Here is an 18,452-nt window from a genome sequence, read left to right as displayed (position 1 = left end):
TGAACACTGGCTCAGTATTACATTTAGGGAAAGACTGTTGTCTACTTAATCACCACCTCCACGTCCTACATCTCCCTGGGACTTTGGGCAACAATGGAAATCTCTATATTGGTTGGGAGACCTCAATCTCCAGACCCTTCATTAACTGAATGCCTCCCACTGACAGAGTGTTACCTTTCCACCAGTGTGCCCACAATATAGCTCAATTTAGAAAATACAAATAAAATGTTCAGTGAAAAAGAAATCCTTGCATGAAATGAAGCATATGTATACATCTTTGAAGGTCTAAAGGTATGATGAAATGTGTCTAATACACAACTCCCACTGATGCCAGTGGGAGTTATATATGAAGAACAAATTTCACAATAATACTGTCATCATATGCAAGTTTGCATTATGTCAATACGATTAATTAGTCGAGACCCTGCTATTCTCATTAATTCTTTTGCTTTTGTGGAACATGAGTAATAGCAGAAGCACCAAACCGGACATAAGTCAGGACAACAGTATTTCATTGGTTTATAAGAATGGCCATGCTGGGTCAGACCAATAGTCCATCTAGCCCAGTATCTTGTCTTCCAACAGTTGCCAATCCCAGGTGCTTCAGAGGGAATGAACAGAACAGATAATCATCAAGTGAGCCATCCCGTCAGCCATTTCCAGCCTCTGGCAAACAGCAATCTCTGCCTATACTTGAAGATTATGTTCACAACTATAAGGGCTAGAAACATTTTAAAATGAAAGATTAGATTCTGTAGAAACTGAATGTGAAGTCACCACATTCACCACAGAAAATGCCCCACTCACCCATGACTGAGTTTTTCAGCCTCTGTTTACTTAGATACAGTAAAACTATCTTAAGCAATCACTCAAAGGACCATCTAAAGCAGTTGCTCACAGAAGTAGTCTTCCAATAGAGATGGAGAAAAACCTATGTTCCCACTCACTTGTGGAAATCCCTTATATAGGTTAAAATGTTTGTGGATTTTTATTTTTAAAACTTGCTATTGCGGGCATTATTTATATGCACAATTGTTATATACTACTAAAGGCATACAGCCTTTAGAACCATACATAAACCTACAGTCTACATATAGTTGCTCTTTCAAACCAACAGTTTCCAATTGAAAAGTTCTTCCTCTGATGGGAAATTTTCATGGCATAATTAGGAGAGTTCCAAAATAGCATCCACTTCCAAATACACAAGTTGCTTATCTTAGTGAGGAAGCAGGTTTTTAATACAAAAAATCCCCACATCAAAAAACAGACAGGAATAACAGACTGAAAATTAATACTTACTCTTCCTCATATACAAGGATAAGAGATCACTAACTGAAACTGGGATGCTAGATATTTTTTAAAATGATTAAAGAAATACAGCTAATTGTTGATTTTAATGAAGCACATGCTTTAGTAATATTTAGTAAAGGATTAGAAAATTATAATAAAAATGATTAAAAATATATTTACAGAAAGTAACCAATTGTTATTTACCAATAGATCTTTTAGCCTTACTGCTGGAACTTCCACTAAAAACAAAAATCAGTATTTACAGTGAAATATCCAAGGTGTTCTGTTGATGATCTCTGGAGGAATAAATAATCTCTAGTGATATGTGCATTCTCCTGAAGAAAAAATTCACACCACAAAGCTATTTTGAAATGTGGTTACTTAAAAAAAAATTAAAAGAAAAATCTCACCAGCTGCCAAGCCTTAAACAGTTATGTTCTTTGTTTAGTAAACATTGATGGTAATTCTGTTTCATTTAATGAGCTTCATTCTTTCTGTCTTACAGTATTAAAAATACAGACTAGTATCTGTAACTATACTGGTAGGATTGCTAGCCCTTTCATTTTATCTTCATGCTTCAAGGCTGATCATGAACTGAAAACAAGACATTCCCTCATAGAATATTGGAACTAATATGTAGGTTTGCACAGTATTAGTCACTGTTTCAGACAGTATCTCATACTAATGTGCCATCATTAAATTCTTGACTATCAATCCTATATTCTTAAGTGAAAAACTGATATTTTATTACTGTACTGTACTACGCTATTTGAGAGATACTTTTGTTGGTGGGAGACAAGTTTTCAAGCTTCAGAGCTCTTCTTCAGGTTTGGAAAAGGTAACCTGAGTATCACATCTAAATACAAGGTGGGACAGATTGTTAAGAATAATGGGTTAACACATGTTGCAAAAAACCACTTAAAATGGGTAATTAATATTTTTCACACCTGAAAAAGATCTATGAAGCTCTAAAGCTTATCTTTTCCACCAACAGAAGTTGGTCCAATAAAAGATGTAATGTCACCAACCTTGTCTCTCAAATCTTGGGACCAACATGCTACAACGCAAACTATTTCGTTTGTGTTATTTACTTATTACTGTGTCAAGTATTATTAAAACAGTTAACCGTTTTAATTGGAATTTTAAACAATCATGAAATTGGCCACATGATGTTTACTCATCCACAAAAATATGATGCATAAGGAAAAGTAAAATTACTTTTCAGCTGTTCAATAGGAGATACATTTATTAGCACAAACGTAATAGCATTTTATGCTTAGAGAGGAAAAATGTCACCGCAGGCAAAGAGTTGAGCTATGACCTCAAACGCAATATGTTTCTTTTTCACAAAGGTATGCCTCAGTAACTGTTTTAAATTACTAAACTGACTGGTAATTGCAATAAAACAAGTAGTGGATTATCATCTAATAAGGCCCTGATTCAACAAAGCACTTAAACTCTTCCTTAACTTAAATTGAACCATAAATGCTTAAATGCTCTGTTAAACCAGGATTTACTTAGGATTGTGTTTAAATGCTTTACTGAATTGGTGCTTACATTAGGAAACCTACAAAGATAAAATATAAATGAAAAAACAATATACACACAAGACAAAAGTGCATGCAGAAATTGGTACAATTCTTTTGGAATACTGCACTAATATCAATGCCAACCTGAGAGAAGTAGAATACAGGGAAGCAGCATGGAAAACTGGTTCTGTAAATATAATTACAATGCAATGTGGCTAATATCACATCAAGACCTGAACATTTTTATTTCAAAGTTCCACAATATGACAAATTATGGCCCACACACAAACACGTATACAGAAGAGACAAAGTAGTACTCAAAATGCCTAGTTCTTACAATTATGCACTGTACTTACAACTATGCAAAGTACTGTCAGGGTTGCAGATCTTTTAAAGATGAGGGTGAGCTGTTTTCATTGATAACTTTAGTGGAGAGCACCAGATACAAAAATACTCAAAGTGTTGTCAGTGTGGAGGGAGCTAGGTAGAATACTAATGAAAAATGAGCATCTTGTATACATGAAACCACTGCATGTCTCCCAAATCAGCACATTACAATCAGATGAGTGCTAACAGAACTGAGGACTGCTCTACACTAGGAAATTACATCAGTATAACTATGTTGTGAAAAATCCATACCACTCACCGATGCACTTAAACTGACCTAACCCCTGGTGTAGACAGCACTAGGTTGATGGGAGAATTCTACCGCTTCTCAGGGAGGTGAAGTGCCTATGCTGATGGCAGAAGCTCTCCTGTCTTCAGTGAAGTACTAGAGCAGTGCACCTGCACCGTTTTAAGTGTAGACGAGCCCTGAGTGTTTGTGACTATATCAGCACTGACAGCTTAAGTACATTATACTCCAAAAGGTGCTCTACAGTATAAAGCATCTCCTGGAAAACTGCCACGGGAATACACAAAGGGACAAGCTTATAAGGGGCAAATTCACTCTTCAAATAACTCTTGCTTGTGTAGGTTTTCCTTTTCATATTATTCACGACAACCTTGGCTTCCTCCCATTAAAGAATCCTTCACTCAAAAGACCACTTAAGATCTCTAAAATGATGTTCTCCATTGTGTGATGAATGTTTCTGAACAGTTAGTCATCTTCAAAATGCTTTAGAAACACTAACTGGTTAATGATACATACATTAAATTTATTACATTTAATGTATTAAAAATACGCTTAATTTTTTTTAAATGACTGTCATGTAATCTATTTAGGGGTCAAAGAAAATCTTTCGCTTTGTGATATATTGTGCATATGAGTGGCGGCTCTGGTGAGAAAAATTTAGGCAGAATATCAGGAACTATTTCCTGACAGTAGGACACAATAAAACAGCCTCCCAAGAAAGTACTGAAAGTCTCAATGCTTGGGTTTTTTCAAACTAGACTGGACAAAATGCTTCAAGACATTGTGAGGAACAATCATGCATTTGCAGGGAGACTGACTATTTACTAGGTTACTCCCCATATGATTCTTGAAAAGCAAAAGCTTTAGAAGAAAAACCATGTGGAACATTTTCTGTACGCTATAACAATTAATGGCATTAGTAGCATACCAAACAGCTAAAATTTCAGCAGCCCTGGAATATTCATCTCCTTAGGAAATTCCCCTCTTACCCCAATAAAGGAGTGATGAGAGAAAGATTTCAGAGCATCCTCTGAAGGCAGGAATAGTTAAGCTTCCCAGACCAAAAAAGAATGTATCTCAAGTGTTATTGAACTGTATTTCTAAATAAGCACCTTAGCTGATACGTCATTCACTGGATATGTCATCCTTTAACCTTCAACTGAATTAACAGGATTACAAAATGCAACTAAACTATGAAAGTAGAGAATAAACGATGGGATGATTTTGCAATCCTATAATTTAACAATAGGATGGCCATGAGGCAATAGCAAGATAATGGAATGCTCACATGACAGATCAACAGATCTCTCACAGGACAAATCAATAACCCATCAAAACATTCACAGGACAAAGCTTGAAAAATATTTTGCATTTATACAGCACCTTTTACCAATGACCGCCAAACATTTTACAAGCCTTAAACTTTAACACGCATGTGAGATGGGCAAGTTGTACATCTCTGTCACAAACCGGTGCACAGAAAAGTTAAGTGTCTTTCCCAAGGTCTTATCAGGTGTCATAGGCATGGTTAGAACTGCCAATCTAATATTACAACCTGGAGACCATAGTGCATAGGTGGCAGGTATAAAAGACTTGGGGAGGCTAAGCCTCCCCAAACAGCTGCCACCAGCTTCCACTCAGCCTCTGCCTCCAAGGCCCTGCCCTCGGTCCACCTCCTGCCTCCCTACACAAGTCTCCCACAGGAGCAAGCAGTGGGGGATGGGGAGGTGTCAGGGGAAGGAGGCGGAGCGGAGGTGGGAAGCAGAGCAAGAGTGGGTGGGCCTAGAGAAGGGGGCAGAATGGGATGCAGGGGCAGAGCACTGGGCCTGAGGCAGAACAGGGGTGGAGTGTGGACAGGGCCTCAGGGGGAGAGGAGGCAGAGCAGGGACAGGGCTTCAGCATGGAACTAGCATTCCCAAATTCAAGAGGCACACGCCACCTATGCCATAGTTAGTAAATAATAAAATACGAAGGGGCTGGTAGAGACAAGATTAAAAAAACCACAATTTACTTTTTACTAAGGATTTTGCTGTACAATTAAAAAAAATAACTGCTTTCCAAACTCCGGGTTTAAGATCTGAGTTCATACTCTTACAGTTTTCCAAAGTCAGAAATGAACAGTTGAAATATTTTTTATTTCAATAATTGATTAATGGATAAATTTTTTATTGCCTTTTCTACTTCATTCTATATATTTCTATGACTACTGACTAACTATTATTCTAACTTTATAATTCATTTCTATTTTAAAGTAAATTAACTACAACATTAAGACAACGTCTTTAGAACAGTTAATATTAACTATACCTGAAAGAGTCTCAAAGAATAGAGTTTAGCTTCTGGGATTTCAGCAATGGAACAGTAAAGAAGCACACGTGCATCAGGTATGACAAAAAGCTAGTGATTATCATGATGATTAAAGATTAATAAAGATCAATCTAAAGAAAAGATATGGATAAATTAAAAAGAGCAAAATCTATTAATATTAGATATAAGCATGGAAACAGCAGCTTGCATTTCTAGTAAAACACATACAACATAGGGACAATCTCTAAATAAATCAAAAGCTTTAAAAAGAAACAAACCACTCAGTAGGTTATATATGCATGTACAGAATACAAGGTGAAAAGAACAAACAAGCTGAAAGATAATACAGTGCTAGAACATATACAGCACAAACAGGAAAACTAACTGGAGATTACATGCTAAGCATGCTAAAAAGCACTTTCTACAATATTAGAAAAGTGAGAGCTTTTCCTAGCCCCATAGCACAGCATGCTGGTTCTTAGGCAGGAGAAGTACCATTTGCTTACCTCCTGTAACAGATCTGCCTGCTCAATGGCTTTAAGAACATTTTTCTTGGAGGTCTCCTGAACTTCCCCTCCCAACAGGAACTCATCCAAAATAAAATAAGCCTTTTCAAAATTGAAGATGATATCAAGTTCACATACCTGAAAAGCACAGTAAGTGTTATGATAGGGGAGTAACACTGCCTTATTAAGGTTGCCGACACTTGCCATTATTAGTTTCTTCTTTCACTTGCTCACAACTTTGCCAAACTAACTATTTGGGTTGAAAATTTCCATACCAGGCATTTGCCTCAGGCTGAATTTTTTGTGAAGAATTTCAGCCAACATAGTTCAGCCACTTCTGAGAATGAGGCTAGTGAGAAATAAGTCTTGCTCACATTAAAGAATTCTGGTGACCTTTTCTCCGAGAAGCTCTGGCACTTGAAATTTGGCAGGGGGAGGCCCCTTTTTGTCAGGGATGGATCTTTCACTGTCCCCATGAGAATCCACCCAAACTTAGCCAAATCACAAGCATCTGAAAAAATCACAGCTCACATTTGCTAGCAGAGACTTGCCTGAGTTTCACAGCTAAATATGATTCCATCTGCACTGAATATGCTCTAGCCTTGGGCTGCAGGGGGCTGAGCAGAACTTTCCCTGAAATTGCAGCTGAAGGAAAGTAGATTGGGGAAGGAGTCTGGGAGGAAAGGGGGACAGGATACATAATAGGGGTGTTGTGAAGATAAATTAGTTACGAGGTTGGTTTGGCAGAATAACTGATGTAAGATTTGCCATATATCAGATATCATGTCCAGCAGCAAACGTATCACTTTTAAAACTATTTTGTACACTGAACAAGGAGATGATGCACTTACTATATTAACAAAAATACATAATAAAATTCTGTCAAAAAACCTAAAACAAAATTAAAGTCACTAACTTACACTGCCAAAATATTTGTCAAGCAGTTCCACATAACGATGAATTATTTCCAGAGTTATCAGTTCATTGTCCTGATCTTCAATAGCACAGCAGAAGTAAAGACTTGCATATCTGCAACAACAAAATTATCTTTATGTTAGTATAAAAAATCCAGCCCCCGTGTCAATTAAATTAGTGCTCCTGAAAGGTACCAGATTGTTCTCAGTCCTGGAAATTGAGATCTATGTATCCTCAGAAGCAGCACAGTAGAGGCAGCAGCACTACAAGCTTGCCCACACAGTATGAATGAACTGGAAGGGACCACCTCCATGGATCAAACAATATTTCAATTTCTATGTTTTTTTTTAAAACCATTGGCTTCTCTCAGATCAAACTGAACTGGTTAGAAAATTTAAAAATCTCTTTTTTTTCTGTCAAACCTGATGCAATAGAAGTTTTCTGATTAGTTCTAGTATCAAACAGGGTGGCGGTTTTGAATAAACACCGGCCCACCAACCTACAGACTATAACCACCAAGTAATTTCACACAGGCAATCAACAACCAAATATTTATCACTGTCTCTACTCATCTGGGACAGGTTTGAACCAACAATTTAGGATATTAAAGCTTTTATATCTTATAACAAGACAGACTATTTTTAGAGTAAAAAAATAATGTTTATTTATTTATATATGTCCAATTACCATCTTATTTTAGCAGTTACTGATAACATTAAATCACTGGCTAATCATAAGGCATCAACTCATTTTCCAATATTTGTTCTCTGACAAAAGGCTAATACAAGGCCATCAACAGGTCACTGGACATCATTTTCCCCCAACAAATTATTTGCTTTCAACTCCAGCTACCACCTCAGGCCCCACCATAACAATCATTGCTTCACTTCTCCCCCTCCTCCTTCCTCTCCCCATTTAATTCTGAAGAATGAGAATTGCACTTTTTCATTAGTTCATCCACTCTTTAACCTGAATTTAACAATACTGAAGGCTGAAAATCAGATGGACAACTCAATACTAATTTCTTCATCCATCCAGCTGCATGTGGGAGAAAGAATTATCAAATTATAGCTGGTGCCCTATGTGAAATGAGCTGTTGAACTCAGATCATTTATATCAGTTAAGGCATATTCTCCCTAAACAAATGTACACAATACCAACATGCTATACTATGTACTCTGGTTAAACAGCTGTGTTGACTTCCAAATAAGAGTAACCAATCTTCAGTTGGAGAAGTAACCTCAGCTTTTAGGCTTGGATTTGAATGCCAAACCACAAATGTATGCCACCTCCCAGAAGAGAGAACTACATGAAACTCTAAAGCAGCCCCTAAAAGCCTCATCAGTTGAGGGACTGGATAAGTTCCAGAGGAAGCTCTGCTTAGTGTTCTTCGCTAAGAGAAATCACAAATTTGCTATGCTTGTAAAATGGAGAAAATGAGGTGGATTATAGAAGTATTCATAATGGTGTACGATTATCTAAATTTACATTTCTTGCTGCAAGCAAGTTCCTTCAGTGCCAGGGAGGGTACGCTTGGCCATTTAACCTTAATACCACTTCTACCCGATACTCAACTATATGTATCTTTTGGCACCTTTCATGACTGTATTTCTGCCAGCCCTCTGGCCAGGTCTACACTAGGAAAAAAAATAAGTGTTTCTTTAATACAGATAGGATAGCAATCTTGCATTAATTATATCTTATAATATTCTAGTGCACGCAAACCCTTTTATAGGTTTCACCTCCCGCATCTACATAAAGATAGATTTGCCTTGTCTACACTAGGATTTTACAAGGTATCTGTATCTAAAGCTCTTTGGACCATACTTTTGTTCTGCTTCTACAGCGCCCAGCATAATGGGGTCCTGGCCCAAGACAAGAGTTCCTAGGCACTATGGTAAAACAAATAAATAATATGGTATTTGATGAAAACACATTCTTTTTTTCCTAGTGTAGACATGGCCTTAGTCTTCCTCAGATGTACGTCTCAAAAACTAAGTGTTTCTCTTGATCAAGAGGAACATCTTCAAACTGCATCTATCATCTTGTGCCCTTAAGATACTGAACCAATTCTCTCCCAAACTCCCCCATGTTCTAAGTCTGCCTACCTCCACACTCACAACATTGCCCATGCAGGACATTTTCTATTCCACCTCTGCTGAAATCTTCATTCATACCTTCATCTCCCATTCCCTCAACCAGTGTGTCTCTCGCTTGTGACCTTCAAGTCCCAGTTCTCCCAACTGAAGATGAGCTAGAATGCTGCTGCTTCTTCACACACAGATGTGTGTGCCAATAATAGCACTTTCATCATCAATTTCAACCAGCTTTCTGTTCATTTCAGGATCCAGTTAAAAAAATTACTGCTTCCACAACCTTAACTTGAGCCTCACTCCTCTCACTTTTCATCCTACCACTCCATCTCCTCAGTTGGTGTAAGAGATATCTGCACTGCAGTTCTTGACATTTAAGGTTTCATTCCTGTATTTCTTCACCCCATTGATTTTCCCTCTCATTTCAAATCTCAGATGAAAAGATATCGCCTCCCTTACTTGTACATAGCAACTTTCCTTCCTCTGCTCTTAACTTTAACACTGCAACTACATTATTTACAGTAGCTCTAGTAGATTTTGGGATGCATTACAAACCAAATTATATGTTTTATGCACAATTGTTTGGTAATCAACTTTCTACTGGCTTGGTTTTTTTTAAAAAAAGAGTACAGAGGCATGCAGTAGGTAAGATTTGAAAATCTAAATTAAAAGTAAAACACTGGAGTTAAAACATAAGTTTGGAAAGACAAAAATACCTGTGCATTGTTTTAGCACAATAGTTAGAATCTTACTCTACTTACTAGCACTCAAAGCAAACCTGTCTGAATACTTCTATTCTGTTACTCAAGGCACATGACTTCTTACATTCATCTTAATGTCAGCGGATTATTGCTAAATTTAGCTAAATTGTTTCCATTCCAATGCTTAAGGATAATTTGAATCTCATGACAATAGCAAACCTTCATTTCAAGTTAAATGAGTAATAAGCTCTTAAAAGGACAGGCTTTAAGTATGACCTAAACAAACAATATGACCTGTTTCAGACAAAAACAGCTTTTGTGTCACTAAAAAAAGAAAACAAACAAAAACTTTCACTCCTAACACCTGGTTATAATACAGAGTCCATGACTAAATACAGATTTTAAACCTACACCCAACCCTTTTAGAGTCCATTTTAATGCATCAAAAAACTTTTCAACAATACGACAGGCCACATAGCCTGGACCTTTCTTCTTAGAAAACTACACAGTTGGTCCTTCATAACCGTATTTAAACACAAATCTAAGGTTGGAAACCCTGCCTCTGTGGTATTTTCAGCTAAGTTTAAGCAAGTGCTAACTAGAATGCTTTTTCAAGTTCTATAGCCTTTGAAGGAGAAAAAATTAAATATATTTAAGTACAAAAGATTATAAGTTGGCACCCCCTAATACAAATTAGAGACATAGGTGCCTATAATGGTATGCTGGCTGGGAAGAGAGTATAGTCTTTCAAAATGTTCAGCAATAATAAAAACAGGAACAAGCCTGACCTCCGAAAGAAATACACTCCCATATCCGGGTGGTGAACAGCAAGCACAAGTACTTGATTCAACCAAAATTGCAAGGCCCACAGCTGTAATCTTGTAAAGGAGTAAACAAAGTCACATACCCTCATAAGGCCCTAATGCTTGAAGGCAGTCATATTGGTTCTCCTAGATTGGACCTGTAAATATCCAAACATGCCCTGAAACAGGCAAGCTAAATCTCTTGTCAAATCTAGGGTGGATCCTCTGGAGATGAGAAAGTGTAAGTTTATTTCTGTGTTTCTTTCCTCACTAAGATACAAGAAGATATTCTTTAATGTTTTCCTCCTTCATTCAGAGGATGTCTTGCCACTACAGACCATGATGGAGTGCCCTGGCCTCGGTGAAAGCATTTCAGCTTTCTTGATTTGTGTATATTGAATATGTCAGGTGGAGTACATATAGCACAAGCTATAAGATTACCCATTTTGTATTTGAGTTTGTATTGATCTCACAACAAAAGAATGTTAATTAGGCCCTGGGACTTGCCCTTTTCTTTTTTTAGCACAGATGACCATTTCAAGTGTCAAATGTCCTAGAAAATTCTCTAGCACAGTGGATAAAAATTGACATTTAATTTTTTTTTCAAAAAAAAAAAAAAAAAAAAAATCAGATGTTTTCATTTAATTTTAAATGAGTTTATTTTTAAATGTGAAATTATGACAACCTGTGTTAAGGTTAAACCTATTCTATTAAAATCACATTAAATACAAAAATTAAGCAGTATATGTTTACTGCCAACATTTTAAAGAAGGTCAAATCACTGAACTGGTAGAAGCAGTAAATCAGCTTTTGACAGCAGTAGCCTTTTCCAGAGCTGCAGAAAGAATAATTTCTTCATTTCCGGTTATTTAACTATTTCAGTTCAATGATTAGTTAATTCAAAGTTAAAAGTCAATAAGAAGTTGAAAAGCAGGAAAGATTTTTTTCTCTTCCAATCTATGAATAAAAACTAGGGTTGAGAGGAAGAGATCTGCTAGTTTTAAAATCTTGTAGGAAACTGTGACCAGAAGCAACCAGTTCAATTCACTAACTGCAGATAACAATTTGTTTAATAAATCAGTTAGTGTTAAGCATGTTTTGATTAACTTTTTCGTTATGTATCCAGCATACTTAAAATGTTTTTAATTAGTAAACTAAAGCTAACTTTAATTTTGTTTTTTGCATTTTAATTACATTTGCGTTCCCATCCAAAGAGCTCAAAACAAACCACAAGTAAAAAAAAAAAAACAATCTAGCAAATAAGAAATGCATTATTCATCATTTTCTAACCCATGCAAAATATAAAAATTAAGTATCTGAACAAATGTAAAGTAAGCTATATAATTGCTTAAATAAATATGTATAAATACAGTGTTTTATCCTAGTTTGCAAAAAGCACCACCAAATTTAGTATAAAGGCTGTATTTAGCTGTAAATTTAACTGTTTTAATTCTTACCAATCAGTATGAATCAACTTCTCTTTAGGAATACAAATGAAAAACAATTAAAATTCATTGCTTTAAATTTCCTTTGATTTAAATGAACCTACCTTGCACTGCAATATCTGAAATTCTAACAATTAGGTAGTTCTAAAAGAAACAAGTACAAAGCATCCATTTTAGTGATTTAGACTATGAAATGAGAAAAATGTGAAGAACTAGAAACATGAAACTGAAAAATGTTGTTTTGTGTTTCTTTTAAACAAGTCATGGTTTTTACCCTGTAAGCCAAAATGTCCCCAAAGATGGGATAAAAGACAGCAGATCTTGGTACAGGACTAGTTCAGGATCCTCTGTTGCATCCTCAAACTTGTAACTAAGATGAAGCATCCCCCTGCTAAGGAGGATTGTGACCCCTGCCGAGGATTGTCAGTTTCTGTAGATTGTGCAGTTCTCTGTTTGCTACCTGCTCTTGACGAAGACTACCAGAACTCTCTGAATATGAAGGATTGTTTCTTCTGAAGGCTGCTCTTGGACCACCAGATCCTGGTCCTATTCCTTCTGGGTTACATCATCATCATTTTTGGAAGAATGTACTCTCCCCAGCCCAAAAGCACTTATACCTAACAGACTAAGTGGTTTTTATATAGCTCTGCTTAAATCCAGTCCTCTTGGTGGTGTTCCTTCAGCTGTGTGAGGACCATGATGACCCAAAGACGAAGAAAAACAAGGAAATAAAACAAAGGAAAAATTGGATTACTTTCCCTTATGTTAACTAACTTGCAGGGTTTTTTTTAAAAAAAAAAAACTACAGCACAATTCTTCTTCTAATAAGTTTCTCAATTTGACACACTGGTTGGTGGAGAGAGTGAAACAAGTGATTACAATGGATGTTGCATCCCTTTGTTCAGTAGACTACAGGGCTTAAAAGATGTGTGCTTTCTGACCCCATCAAGTATTGCCTACAAAGGTTCCATAGCCAAGTAGGCATGAAAGGTATAGATACATATTTATATGGCCTTCAGGTTATATCCTCTTTCATACTAATTCAGGCCCTGATCCTGCAAACACAAGCACACCTTTACTCATATGATTAGATTGATTCATGTCAATGGCAGTATTCATATGAATAAAGTTATATACATTCTTAAGTGTAGGAAGGTTCATGGTCTAAGTGTCTAATCCCTTCTTGAATCCAGCTATACTATTTGCCACAATGTATCAGAATTATTAAAGTTATCCACAGTAATTTCAGTTCCATTTTCAGGGTGGAGGAAACTGTGTTCTCACCAATGGAAAGAAGGCAAGAAGAGTAGGCCAAGATACTTTATTTACAATCTAAGATGGAATTGCAGGAAATGTTAAAAAATATAAATCCTCTTAAAGTGCACTGATTCCCTATTTAAATATTAAAAATGAAAGGATGAAATTCCTTTTATAAAATTAGCTTTTAGTAGGATGCACTTATTTCCTTCACCTCATTAGAACGTCAAAAGCAATTTCACAGCTATTTTGTATTACATTCAAAAGGTCAGAAGAATCAAAACATTTCAGCAGCACAACCTTAGCATTTTGCAAGTAAACAGGCACAAAGGGAGATTTCTGACTAAGAAAATTATACAGTACTTTCACCCATAGAAAGCTGACTATTTCTCAAAATGAAAATATACTTTTTTGTACTGACAGCAAAAATCTATTTTCTTATTCATATCTATGGGTCTTTGAGAACAAATTATATTTGTAACCCATTTATAAAGTTATCCACTGCTTGCAGTAAACATATTTATAGAATTTACTCATTCTAAATAGCCATTAAATCACACATTGTTTTTCATATTTGTATGCATCCTTTTACTTAGACAGCTAAACACAGAACTAGAAGGAATGATTCTTTCTTGAATTTAAGAAAACCTAATCTTTGTTCCTCAGCATATTTCTAAACACGAGTGGCTCTACACACAAATGCTTCCTACAGGGTATCAAATTAGTTTTTTTTTTGTTTTTGTTTTTTTGTTTAAAAAACCCTCAAACCAGGCTGTTTTCACAGCTAGAAAGGGAGAAAATATTTCACTTTCATTATTTTCTTTGCTATTCATTACATTTTTTTTGTCTAGTCATTATCAGCTTAGTGAGGCAGAACCACCTTTTGTAGACAATCTTCAGGTCTCTCCACTCCAGGAAGCTGCACATTTTCGGTTTACGGGCTAGCACTGTCTGAACAAGTTCCCTTGTGATTTTCTTCTTCTCTTTGTCAGACAACGGGACATACCACTTCTGAAGTCTCAGCTTCCCCTGACGACTAAAAAGCAACATAAACTGCATCTGTTGAATTAACAAATAAAACCGTAATTAATCTGTCCTTCAGCTGTATCAAATGTGAACATTTCAAACTTTGTTTCATTAGTTAAAAATATTTCAAAGTAAGAATAGATAGCCACATACTCCCCCCAATCACAACTGGAAATCATAGAATCACAGAGTTGGAAGGGACCTCAGGAGGTCATCTAGTCCAACCCCCTGCTCAAAGCAGGACTAACCTCAGCTAAATAATCCCAGCGAGGGATTTGTCAAGCCGCAGTTTAAAAACCTCTAAAGATGGAGATTCCACCACCTCCCTAGGTAACCCATTCCAGTGCTTCACCACCCTCCTAGTGAAAAACTTTTTCCTAATGTCCAACCTAGACCTCCCCACTGCAACTTGAGCTCATTGCTCCTTGTTCTGTCATCTGCCACCATTGAGAACAGCCTAGCTCCATCCTTCCTGGAACCCCCTTTCAGGTAGTTAAAGGCTGCTATCAAATCCCCCCTCATTCTTCTCTTCTGCAGACTAAACAAGCCTAGTTCCCCTCAGCCTCTCCTCATAAGTCTTGTGCTCCAGCCCCCTAATCATTTTTGTTGCCCTCCGCTGGACTTTCTCTAACTTCTCCACATCCTTTTTGTAGTGGGGGGCCCAAAACTGGACACAGTACTCCAAATGCTGCCTCACCAATGCCGAATAGAGGGAAATAATCGCTTCCCGCGATCTGCTGCCAATGCTCCTACTAATGCAGCCCAATATTCTATTAGCCTTCTTGGCAACCAGGGCACACTGCTGACTCATATCCAGCTTCTTATCCACTGTTACCCCCAGGTCCTTTTCTGCAGAACTGCTGCCTAGCTCATCAGTCCCCAGTCTGTAGCTGTGCATGGGATTCTTCCGTCCTAAGTACAGGACTCTGCACTTGTCCTTGTTGAACCTCATCAGATTTCTTTTGGCCCAAAGAAGGAGAAGTGTCAAACAGCCATTCAAAAGCTACTAAATCTACAAGATGTTTCTAAAGGTGTAACCACTGTCTAAGGTATGTTCTTACACTAGAAAAATGAAGCACTGATGATAAATGATATCAACAACAGGTTGCACAGTGGGCTGCACAAGATTTAGATTAACTTGCAGACAAAGAAACAGTGTTTTAGGAATTTCAGAAACAGGTTAACACCACCTTTTGTCTATGCTTGCACCTAAACCATGTTCAACACTAGTACACACATCTTTTGCTGATATTCATTGCCATCAACATAGTTGTTCTACTGTAGACAAATTAAAAAGCTGCAGAGTCACCCCCCTAATGTCAAAACTCATAGTTTCGAATACCATAGCACAGACTGTCAACTGGACGAGAGGTATTGCATTAAGAATATTTTTTCCCCATTTATTTTAATTTATTCCAGAGAATATCAAAGCACTTTAAAGACACTGATTAAGTCTCCTAACAGCCTGATGAAGTGGTACACCTTTTCCCCGTTTTACAGACAGGGAAACTGGAACAAAGATAAGGAGAGTCCTGTAGCACTTTAAAGACTAACAAATGTAATTTCTGAAGGCATAAGCTTTCCTGGGCTGTAACCCACTTCCTCAGATGTAAGGAATAGAAATCAGATAGGAGATGTATATATATACATACATACATACAAGGGTAAGAAACAACAATGGGGAGGGTAGGTGTTAACAAAGTCCATTCAGTTAGAGTAGATGAGGCCTATTCACAACCGTTGATTAGGAGGTGAGAACGTGGGATCAGTGACAATTACTTCTTGCAATGAGATAATGAGACAACCATTCCCAGTCCCTAGTCAGACCCAGTTTGATTGTGTCACGTTTGCAGACCAGTTCCAGCTCTGCAGCTTCTCTGGGAACAAAGACGAAGAGGTTGGCCAAGGGCTCCTGCTCCAGGTCGCACTTCCTCCCCCACCGTGATATCACCATTAGGTTGGAGAAAGTTCGTGGTGCAGCAAGGAGAGGACAGAGCCCGCTTTGTGGCGCCAACGCCTACTGCACTACTCGCCGAGCGGGGCTCGGCCAGTCCGCCAGCCCGAAGCGAAGCGGAAACACTGCGAGGAGGGGAGAGCACCAGCAAACACCCAGCCAGCCGCTTAGACGGGGGCTGCTCCGCTAACGGCCTCAGCCCTGATCCGGCTGCCTCCCCCCACGCAGGGCTCCGGCACCTGCCGCCTGCCTGACGCAGCGGGGGGAGGGGGGGGGTTCTCGGTAGCCACCGCGGACCCGTCCGTCCTCTGGGAGCCCGGCGGAGCCGCCGCCGCCGCCCGTGGACTCGCATCCCAGCCACCAGCCCCGCCCCTCAACCCAGCCGGGCCCGCGCGGCAGCCAGGGGACATTTCACGCCTTGTGCCCCGGGGAGCCAGGGCGGCGGGGCGGGGCGCACACGGCGCAGTGCCGGGTGTTGTCCGCCCTCCCTCTCCCCTCCCCAGGAGGCACCCCACCCCCCTCAGGCGGGGCTGGCCCCGGCGGGCTCGGAGCCGCTTACCGTGCCTGCAGGAAGAGCCGCCGGGAGGCTCCGGCTCGAGCTTGTGGCGCGCGCGCGCGCTCAGCCCGGTAACGGTTAAGCCAGCAACCGCCCCAGGGCCCTAACCGAGGTGGAGGGAGGTGCCCAGGCGTGGCGCGCGGCCCCGGCAGGGAGGGGGCAGGAGCGAGGGGAGGTGCCACTTTTTTTGCCCAACAAAACTTTATTAGCTCGCCGAACACAGGCGACGCAGGCCGGCTGTGCTCAACGGAATGGGAGGGGCAGGCAGGGGCGGTTGGAACAGCCAATTGGCGAGGCGGACACACAGGCGCTCGGGAGGTAGCATAGCAACATCCAATGAGCGAGTCAGACACACTAGGAAGGGGGCGGGAAAAAGAGGAGCCAATCAGCGTGACAGAAACACAATAGGGAGAAGTAGGGAATACAACAGCCAACCGGAAAATCAAACACACACAGTGTTTTTACAGTAGCCAATCTCCGAGGGAGACACAGATCGGAAAATGACATCAGTCAATCAGCGGCCGGGCGATAACCCTTTTCTCTAACCCACTCCACAAAGCGGGGCTGGAATGAATGAGACCTCGGAGCTCTGATTGCGCATGCGTACCTTCTAGTGTTCGAACATGGTAGGGCTGGAACCCACTCCCTCCTAGGGGAGCCCCTAAAGCACAGGCGCGTTCAGGTGTTTGCTTTATTTTTAAATGCACTTTTGGGCTGAGGGAGCCTGCATGGAAAATGTCAAGTACAGAAGGGCTGTGAGAAAGCAAAAATGGGGATGATGGAAGTAGTCCTTAAGTATAGTCAAATTTAAAATTTTGTATTACAGCTAATGTTTAAAAAATGTCAGGTACACTGTTTAAACAGAAGAGTGCCTGGACATCCAGGCATAATGTACAGATTATCAGTGGGTACAGCGTTTGTTTGAGAGTCAGGGAGTACAATGAAAGCATAATATGTGGTATCCTGGGGGGCGGGGGTAATAGATTTGAAGGTTAACAGTACACGCGGTCAGTAATTCGGGAGCATCACTTATTGCAGGGGTTACATAGGATGCAGAATAGGTATGTCCATAATAGTGGATTGTCCCTCATTGAGTCAGTTATGTGGTATAGATAGTACTTTAATCTATAAATTCCTCGTGGTGGTGCTCCGGTTTACTCATCCCAGTACTGGCTGTGACCAGTGATGTGCTCGATGTAAATGTCTCTCAACCACCAGATGGTGTCAGACACCATGAGGCACCGCATCAGCGGGGTGTAGCACCAACCGACACCGCAGGCCCTCAGCACACACTTGTTATGGGGATCCCAAGTGCCCAGGGCTCCGACGATCAAGGCGTCATGTACCTGCTACCTTTCTAAAGTGATTTCTGCCTAAGCAAGTCAAAGTGCTTTAAGAAACTAACAACTTAATTTTCAACACTCCAACTGTGTTAA

At 39.3% G+C, this 18,452-nt stretch overlaps 1 protein-coding gene across 7 annotated transcripts in view; it reads right to left on the bottom strand.

Moving 5' to 3' along the window:
* Positions 1-17,181, bottom strand: part of AP1S2 (adaptor related protein complex 1 subunit sigma 2) — a 37,779-nt gene extending 20,598 nt beyond the window's left edge. For 5 of the 7 annotated variants that reach the window (XR_010923267.1, XR_010923266.1, XR_010923265.1 and 2 more), the window contains exons 1-4: positions 17,020-17,181; positions 14,361-14,539; positions 7,187-7,295; positions 6,267-6,404 (exon numbers count right to left, since the gene is read on the bottom strand). Coding sequence is in view for 3 of the 7 variants with exons in the window: in XM_067566105.1 (XP_067422206.1) it covers positions 6,267-6,404; positions 7,187-7,295; positions 14,361-14,539 (426 nt within the window). In the remaining 4 variants the exon portion in view is untranslated. Of the gene's footprint in view, positions 1-4,628; positions 5,892-6,266; positions 6,405-7,186; positions 7,296-14,360; positions 14,540-17,019 lie in introns of those variants that run through there. The other 2 variants (XR_010923268.1, XM_067566107.1) reach the window with 2 other exon arrangements.
* Positions 17,182-18,452: the final 1,271 nt, after the last annotated feature.

The sequence above is a fragment of the Emydura macquarii genome, unplaced genomic scaffold, assembly GCF_026122565.2.
Source record: "Emydura macquarii macquarii isolate MOO-44397 ecotype Brisbane River unplaced genomic scaffold, CSIRO-AGI_Emac_v2 contig_2734, whole genome shotgun sequence".
Lineage (NCBI taxonomy): Eukaryota > Metazoa > Chordata > Testudines > Chelidae > Emydura > Emydura macquarii.
Note: the sequence above shows the minus strand (reverse complement) of the source record. Positions and strands in the feature narration are given on the sequence as shown.